The following is a 9,627-nucleotide window of genomic DNA, read 5'->3' on the forward strand; positions in this document are numbered from 1 at the left end:
GTGTATGTGTGTCATAAGTTGCTGTGAACTTTACTAAGTGTATTCTATCATGTATTGTCATATTTCAAACCGGACATGATTGTCTCTCTTCCATTAGGTTGGTTGAGCCAGCTTTCATCAAAACTTGAATTGCTTTTTATATTATTTGTCTGAGTACTTTGTGCGCCGCAAGGGCTAGTCAAATGAGATCCTTGTCAGTATAGTCTGGTTCCCCCCCACAGCCCTCCCATGTCTACATCTGTCCTGTTAGAGGGGTCAATGTGACATGACCTCATCTCCACTAACACCTGGTGTACCAAATGTGATTCAATGCATACGTTTAGATTGTTTTCCACCTGAAAAGATTGTTTCTTGTTTTTATTTCTGCTTTCTAAATGGTGTATCAGGTCAAACTCCAACAAGCACAGACAGAGAAACAACAGCAGTACAGGTGGCAATTTCTTAGACTCTGAAATACACTTTTTGTGTATGTTCTGGTAATACTTTTTAATACTTTGCTGTCAAATATTTTATTATTGCCGTCAGAGGACTCTGTTGGTGCTATATTACTATGTTAGATTTTGTATTTTAATTGTTGTGTCATGTGTGCCTGTTTGTTGATTATTGGTCAGACGATTAACGATGAATTGAGAATCAAGGACCCCAAAAACGATGAATTGAGAATCAAGGACCCCAATTGAAATAAGCCAGTGGCTTTCTTGGGTGTTTATCCTGTTAGTTGACCTTGTATGTAATATGTACTTTCATGTACCTACTTCTGCAAATCTTCTAATAAAGTTTTCAATCAATCAATCAAAGACTGTTGAAAATCCAGTGAACTGTCCCACCTCTTATTCCGAGACTTTGATCATGTTAGAGATGATAGATAATTAACACATAATAAAGTCCCCATATTTGGTAATTCAAGTCAATTGTGGTTTATCTTTGTTTGTTTCCCCATAGGCCGACGTTATTGCATCACTGACATGTAGTTCATGTTCCGTGGACTGTATTCAAATAAACGCAAAGCTGTAAAAAGCTAGACTGATCGTGAATCAAATAAACACCACCATGTTCCGTTACTCTCTGTCACCAATCCACACAAGGAAGGGCGCTACATAAGTTTTGGTGGACAACATGTACACTTTAATTTTCCTTTAGCTGTATAGCATGAATGTCTTCTTGCGCCATGTAATTATTGCCGTAATAATAAATAAATAATAATAATAATGAGGGCTTCCGAACATGGCACAGTAGGGGGCGGTAGTGCACCATTCAGGTTAGGTTTCCAACCGCCCTAAAACCTCATAGAAGAAAAATAAGAAAAAAAACACTCACCAGTTGATAGCAGCACACACCATCCGCACCCCTAAAAAATACACCGCAAGCGTCAACCTCAGCAGCGCGTGTGCGTTTAATTTCGGCGCCCATGTTAACGGGTTACGCGCCTCTGACATACAGCAAATTACTGTATTATTTTCTGAATGTATTTTTAATGTTAGTTGATTAATCTATATAATTAGTATATATTGTATATATTTGTATATGTATTTACTTGTTATTATAGTGTAGTAATTCTTATATTATTTAGATATTTTGTTTATCTTTGTTCTATGCCCCTTGGATTGTATGGTTTATTCTTGTTTTATGATGTAGTTTATATGATTGCTATTGTGTGTTGTATTGATTACTATTGTTCTATTATAATGTTTATGCTGTGTGGATATGTTAAAGCACTTTGAGCTGCAACGTTTGCAGGAAGCGTGCTATATAAATAAAGGTTATTATTATTATTAGTGTGGAAGCCGCAACGTTGAGAGCCGCACCTGAGGTTGACGCTTGCGGTGTATTTTTAAGGATCACGTCACCTTACCGTAATTACATCATCACAGCGCATTACCGTAATTACATCATCACAGGGCAGTCTGTCAGCCAGAACTACCTACCGGTGAACAAGTGAGAAAGTTCGGAGGATCTTTCTCTAGATGTAGCTTCAGCTGGCGTTTCATTTTCAACCTAGAGAAGAAAACTTGGCACTCGACTCAACGTACACACACGTCAACAAAACAATCCGGTGGAAGTCATTTTTAAGTCGATGTAAGTTTGGAAAACATTTCGGAAAAGTTGACAGCTAGCGAGCGAGCTAGCTAAACTAGACGGGTGGTTACACTAGCACTGCCAGGCTAGCCGGCTAACCTCCTACTTTAGCTGAAGGAGCTTGATCAAGCTTTAATGTTGTGTGTTAATAACATTCTACTAACTACGTTATTCCTTCTAGAGAATTGTGTCCCAACACATTTAACTCGTTCAGTTGAAGTTTAAACTAGCCTTTTGGTATCGATATGTGGGTCCATTTCGTTATGCTATGAATGCCAAAGTGTAACTGTCTTCCCTAAACGTGTTGAAGCAGAAGATGGCTGTGAACGTGTACTCCACCTCCGTGACCACCGACAACCTCAGCCGCCAGGACATGCTCGTCTGGATCAACGAGGCGCTGCAGGTCAACCACGCCAAGATCGAACAGCTGTGCTCAGGTACAGTAGACGAGCTGTCACTCACCAGACTGTCAGTCTTCATTCAATGTTGACAAGGTCTTTAAAAAGTCTTAGAAAGGTATTGAAATTAACCTCAAGATTCCTGTATATACCCTGGAGGGAGAGAGAGAGAGAGCAGACCCTCTATGAATGAATGAATGAATGAATGAATGAATGAATGGTCTTTATTGTCATTGATATAGTACAGGTACCATACAACGAAATTTGGGAGGGGGGGCTCCCCTGGTGCTAGGAAAAAAACTAAAAACAAGAAGGGAAAAGAGCTGGTTTACATAAATAAAGGCTATGTACACTATACAAATAAAACACAAGACTGTCAGTCTTCATTCACTACTTTCTTTGGGCTGATCGACTACATTGAGTTAGTTCTATTGACTGGCTGAAAGTGTGGCCTTATTGCCATCTGCTTATGTCCCCAAAAGACACTTACATTGTAGTGATGCAGGTAGTTGAACGCCACTTGTTTCTTCAGTTTCTTCCCCAAAGCCATAGCCCGCCATTCTCAATAACTCCTGATCATTGCACCTGGCACTTGACATGTTCTTGCACTTAGTTGTACAGTGTTTATTAATAATATCCACTCATATCGGTACTGTATATTTTGTCTTGAGTGTTGTCGTGTTGTCGTCTTGCTGTTGTATGTACTGTAGCTTGTTTAGTATGGTAGAATACCAAGTCATGTTCCTAGTGCACTGGGACATGGCGAAAGGCAAGAGGGCGTTCTCATTTGTCCATGATTTGTTCTTGCAATTGAGTTGACCCTCCCTTTTGCCCATTGCTGACCCCTTCCTGTCCCTAGCTCTTTAGCTGTTTTGTAGTTTTAGTTTAGTTTTAGATTATCTTACACTGTTTTAGACTAGTTTTAGTTTTAGACTATGTAGTTTTAGTTTAGTTTTAGACTATGTAGGCCAGGTTTTGTATTGTATTTGTTTGTGGTGGATGTTGTATGCCTGTGAACAGGTCACACTTGAAAATGAGCCCTTGGGGCTCAATGTGTTTTTACCTGTATAAATAAAGGTTAAATAAAATAAAACATTTTAAAAACATGGCGAATAAAGTTGAATTGAATTGAATTGAGTTGTTAATCATAATACTTGTGATTTACACGCAGGTGCCTCGTTCTGCCAGTTCATGGACATGCTGTTCCCCGGTTGCGTACCTTTGAAGAAAGTGAAGTTTCAGGGCAAACTAGAACACGAGTACATCCACAACTTCAAACTCCTACAGACCAGCTTCAAGAAGATTGGCGTTGACAAGGTGAATGGTGGTGCTGAGAGTGTCTTCTCTGCATGTGATATAGGGAGTAAAAGGAAAGATACCATCCCAAACTAATTAGCACAAAGCTACTATTAGGCTTTTTTTTATAACACTAGGAAGTGAAAGTACAAAAAAATGTATTTTCTCCCACTCTGGGCCGAGACAGTAAACACCCTGTGTGATGTTATATAAACTGAGGAACTATGGAAGTATCATCATGAACTCACTTTTTTTTTTACTGTCTTCTAGATCATCCCTGTTGACAAGTTGATAAAAGGCAAGTTCCAGGACAACTTTGAGTTCGTCCAGTGGTTCAAGAAGTTCTTCGATGCCAACTACGACGGGAAGGAGTACGACCCGGTGGCGGCCCGCCAGGGGCAGGAGACGGCGCCCATGGCAAACCTGGCCGCTAACAAACCCAGGAAAGTCACCTCAGGTGAGGACGGAACAAATGTGAAGTGAAACTTTATTTATATAGCGCCTTTCGTACACGGATGCAACTCAAAGTGCTTTACAATGCAGATGCAAATACAGAATAGAACAATGATTGAAAACAAGATTACAGAGATGGGGGGGACACGAGACAACAGGAAGGGAGGGGAGGTAGGGGTTACATCTTTGCTTCTAAACAAGCATACATGTCAATAACACTAATAATAACTTGTATAACTACATCAAGCTTACACTAATAATAACTTGTATAACTGGTAGCAGTTGTACTTTATGTGTCTGAGTCTGTGGTGGTGTGTTTGTACTTGTATAACATCTACTACATCTAAATGAAACTTATTTTTTGTTTATAGTCCACATTTCAAATGAACTTTATTTATAAGCACATTTCTGTACTGAGACAATGAAATGTAGGCTTGGTATTGTTGCTCTGGGCACAGGGTCAGCCATAGTCATAGCTCCACTGGAGCAATTAGGGGTTAAGTGCCTTGCTCAAGGGCACAACGGCAGTGGTAGGACACCTTAGATATGATGCCAGCAACCCTCCAGTCACCAGCTCACATGCAGCTCCCTCCTGAGGCGGGGATCGAACCAGCGACCTTCCGATTGCTAGCCGACCTCTCTAACCTCTACTACCCACTTTGTTACAGTAGTTATCTAGTCCTATATATCGTTTACCTAGCTATATATAGCCTCTCTAAACTGTAGGCTACCTGCTGCCCACAATGCACAGGAATATTAGTAAAAACAATAAATACACAAGAAGACAACTTAAAAGGATACAAAGTAATCAGTCCAATCTTAAAAGGTGTTGGAGAAGAAGCAATGGGAATAATACGTTTAATAAAAATGAAGTATGCAAAAAAAGTGTGTATGTATTTCCATCCCAGTGGAGAAGATCGCAGCCCCTACGGTCAAACCCTCTGCTAAAGTCGGTAAGGTGTTTTAACGGTCAAACAGGGATGGAAGGGTCACGTATGCTGGGCCTGGGGGCTATTCCATCAACGTCACCAAAGGACAATCCAGGCTTATTTTGATAAATCTCGTGAGATTTACCCCAAAAAATCAGCCTTATTTTGATAACTCAGAATCAGAATAAGCCTGGATTTTCCTTTAGCAATGTTGATGGAATACCCCCCTGGTCACACACTGAGGGACGTTGCTGTTTTGAAGGCACGTGACACTGGAGTCACTGGGTGTTTACATTTACATTTCTAACCATTCAGCAGACACTTTTATCCAAAGTGACTTACAATTAGAGATCACTGGGACAGGGACAGGGACAGGGTCTCCCTGTATAGAGAAACTTTGGGCTAAGTGCCTTTTACTCAAGGGCACAGTAGTGGTGACGTTCCCAACGTGGAATTCAAACTCATGACCTTCTGATCACCAGACCAACTCACTAGCCGCTAGTCCGCCACACTATCCCTTGTTTATGTCACAGTCCTGCTTCGACACGCCACACGGACCAATTGTCCCACTGACCATTCATTCATTCATTCATCCATCCATCCACACACCCGCGAGGGTCCCCTGGTAGTCAGCAGTGAGTCACGGTGGGCCGAGGGCTTCCACAGTCACGTCATTGTTCCCTTGTCTTACTGTGGATGTGTGGTTTGTGATCGACCCCCAGCTCCCCAGAGGCCAGCCCCGACAGCAGCCAAAGGACCCCCCAAGACGGCCGGGAGCGCCCCGAGGAGGATGGTGGGGGCAGGAGATGAGGAGCGGGCGGAGCTCTCCCACGAGGTAAGACCTTTATTCACAAGGTAAGACCCTGAGGCATACCAGCGTCATGTCCAGGGGGTGTACTTGTTTAAAAAAAAGAAATGTTTAACCTTTATTTATACAGGTAAAAACACATTGAGCCCCAAGGGCTCATTTTCAAGTGTACAGGCATACAACAACAACATCCACCACAAACAAATACAATACAAAACCTGGCCTACAGAGTCTAAAACTAAACTAAAACTACATAGTCTAAAACTAAACTAAAACTAGTCTAAAACAGTCTAAGATAGTCTAAAACTACAAAACCTAAAACTAGACAGCTAAACAGCTAGGGACAGGGAGGGGTTAGCAATGGGCAAAAGGGAGGGTCAACTCAATTGCAAGAACAAATCTTGTACATCAAGCCGCCTCACGCTACGGAAACAGGAGATATGCTCCTGCCCCCTAAGGGCCGTTAGGCTCGAGAACCATCGGTTGTGAAGGCTACTTAAGAGCTTTAACCGGGGGGGGGGGGGGGGGTCAACGCTGACAACATCAGTGTTGTGTGTCCCAGAGCTGGTTCCATTCCAGCGATCCTTCCTTGATTCCAAACATGGACACTTTTCACTCTCTCCTCAGTCACGGGTTTAAAAGCAGTTGAGTAGTGTGAAGTATGTATGGCTAGAGGGAGGTTTCCGCCATGTTTGTTACGCTAGTGTGTTCCCCTTTAACTCTGCACTTAAACTTACCAGAGAACAAGAGACGACTGGACCCTCGACCAATGACGTTGGCCCTCAGTGCCATTGTGATGTAATTGGATAGTCTGTTATTGTAGTCACATGACCTCCTGTCATGTCGCTTGTTATAGAACTTCCCCCATTCTTCCCCCCCCTCCAGGTAGACACTCTGAAGGCCACAGTCGTGGACATGGAGAAGGAGAGAGACTTTTATTTTGGAAAGCTGAGGAACATCGAGCTCATCTGCCAGGAGCAGGAGGGAGAGAGTGCAGACCCAACTCTGCAGAAGATTATGGACATCTTATACGCCACAGACGTGAGTGTCCACATGACCCCGATTGACCCCAATTTTTACTTTTTAATGACTAATTAATGAGTATGTTTAGCAGATTGTTATTGACGCCACGTGTTTGTTTGTTTCCTGTCAGGATGGGTTTGTACTTCCTGATGCTGACGGGGAGGGAGGAGAGGGAGGAGAGGGAGGAGAGGGAGAACCAGAAGAGTTCTGATGACACTTCTCTGTTCCTTTAATGAAATACACTCTTCCACATACACACACATATACACACACACACACACAAACACATTTACACTCATACACAAGTTACACACACACACACACACACGGTTACACTCATACACAAGTTAAACACACACTTGCGTATTCCATGTACAAACACATACATGATCTTACACACACACACACTGCCACCTCCTCGTGTTAAGTTGCAGCTGGATCCCACACGTTCTCTGGATGACATCCACTGCTCAGGTACGGGGGACTGGATCAGGGGGGTATTCCATCAATGTCGCTAAAGGAAAATCCAGGCTTATTTTTGGTAACTCTCACGAGATTTATACAAATATACCTGGATTTTTAGATACATCTGGCAAGATTTATCAGAATAAGCCTGGATTTTCCTTTAGCGACATTGATGGAATACCCCCCTGATCCAGTCCCCCTCCACCTGTTCCTCCACTCTGTTCTGTGCCTTGAGACACTGGCCTATGACTTTTTTTTCAAATGTTGTTCCTGTTTTTCTATTCCTAAAAAACACAAAAATCTAGTTCTTATTTACTTAAAAACAAAACATTTTTCGCTAGATTGTTTTGCTGATGATATTGCCTATGTGATTAATTATTAAAGATAAATTTATATAAAAAAGAAGTTTTCTCCTTTTTTGTTTTTAAACACCTTTCTTTACACCTTTGTCTTCCTGTGTCGTACTATCTGCGGAGGTGTTCACACGTGGGGATCTAGAGTTATGATTCAAACCTATATGATTTGTTATTGTTTGTTTGTGAGACTATCTTAATCATGTTACTTTGAAGGTTTTGGCTGTAGAGAGAAACATCTCAGTTGATAGTTCCTCTTTGTCTCTTCCTCAAATCAAGCAGACCGGATGACTACCCATGCAGATGACCTCCCACACTGTGAATAAATAACTCACTGTAATAAAGGAAGTACTGTTGACATACATAGGAACTGATCACTGTTGTAGCCTGTGAGTTGTTGTCAACAAAAACTAGATTATTACAAATGTGTTCACCGCAATACCTCTGGTCTTTGATGCAAAAATATCAAGCAATGTCCTCATGCGAAATGCAATTCTACAAGATGATCTGAGTAGATAAATTCCAGTTCAATGATTTAACAGTCTGATTATGGAATGTCAGTCAAGTTCTGTTGACATTCCATTGGGTTCCTCCTTGTTATGTCATGAATTCCGTGTTCCATATTATGCCATCACTAAAGCAGCATTCTGTTCCAGTGTACCTGGATGTCTCTCACCTGTGTTCAAACTCCTCAGTCAGACCTGAGACCAGTGTGAGCTTGTGGAGCTGACACAGACAGGGGTGCTGTGAGGATGACCAGCACCACCAGGTGGGGTTGTAACAGATTACATTAGTTTAGATTAGATTAAACCTTATTGTCATTGCAGAGTATGACAATGTAACGCAGTTTAGCATCTAACCAGAAGTGCTAGTAGTAGTGATATAAAACATGATAGTAGTAATGAGTGAGTTTGATGCCGATGACCACGCTGTGATGCGGTTGGTTAGGATGCTCTCATTGGTGCTGAGGTAGAAAGTTGTCCACGTAATACATACGTGAAGCCAGTTTAGACGCAGTCTACAGGCATGTGGATGGTCACCCTATGAGATGGACTTGAAAGTCATGAGAGTTACCAGTGAACCTGTAGTCTATCCTGCACAGATAAAGTGTGATCTGTCCCGAAGCACTTTGACTTTCACTATAACTGTATTTTCGAGGATAAGGACTGATTAACACGGACATTGTGTGGCTTTATGATGGCAATGGTTTTTTAAAGCCTGAGTCTTTGTTAATTTTAATAATTTAATTTAAATTTAATTTAATCTTTGTTATAGTTCTCATAGCTACAGTAGTATTTCTCATAGCTACAGGTGGCTGTGGCGCAGGAGGTAGGGCCGGCGTCTTATGATTACAAGGTTGGCAGATCGGCGACATGGCCACATGTCACTTGGGCAAGACACTGAACCCCAAATTGCTCCCAATGAGCGGGCCGGCGCCTTGCATGGCAGCTTGTCGCCATTGGTGTGTGAATGTGTGTGTGTGAACGGGTGAATGAGAGGCCGTTGTAAAGCGCTTTGGAATAAGGTGTTATATAAGTCAGTCCATTTACCATTTACTCACATATGTTCCCCTAACGTTGAACAGCTCCATGTCAGAGGGGGACAAGCAGAGACACAACGCGGCTCAGGTGAAACCAGTAAGTTGACTTCTCTCCTCATTAACTCTCAGGACCGTTAATTCTGTGCAAAGCAGCAGCTCGACCGCAATTTATCTTTAACGGATATCTGGGCTGATTAGCATAGAGGGTGTTTATGGATAAGAGTTTAACCCTTGGTTCACTTGATGCAGTGGCGTGTCCAGACCTTTTTCACTGGGGTGGCCCAGG

General features: G+C 42.1%; 1 protein-coding gene across 2 annotated transcripts; it reads left to right on the top strand.

Moving 5' to 3' along the window:
* Positions 1-1,918: 1,918 nt before the first annotated feature.
* Positions 1,919-7,813, top strand: LOC308159992 (microtubule-associated protein RP/EB family member 1-like). 2 transcript variants are annotated; one of them, XM_080533833.1, is made up of 7 exons: positions 1,919-2,076; positions 2,387-2,513; positions 3,646-3,791; positions 4,041-4,227; positions 5,875-5,987; positions 6,846-7,001; positions 7,114-7,813. In XM_080533833.1, the coding sequence occupies exons 2-7, from the start codon at positions 2,393-2,395 to the stop codon at positions 7,192-7,194; spliced, it is 804 nt and encodes a 267-aa protein (XP_080389959.1). In that variant the 5' UTR covers positions 1,919-2,076; positions 2,387-2,392; the 3' UTR covers positions 7,195-7,813. The 2 variants fall into 2 exon arrangements, with proteins under 2 accessions (XP_080389959.1, XP_080389958.1); XM_080533832.1 differs by having other exon boundaries at positions 2,390-2,513.
* The last annotated feature ends 1,814 nt before the right edge of the window (positions 7,814-9,627 follow it).

This window comes from Nansenia antarctica, assembly GCF_963989245.1.
Source record: "Nansenia antarctica genome assembly, chromosome: 6".
NCBI classification, from domain to species: domain Eukaryota; kingdom Metazoa; phylum Chordata; class Actinopteri; order Argentiniformes; family Microstomatidae; genus Nansenia; species Nansenia antarctica.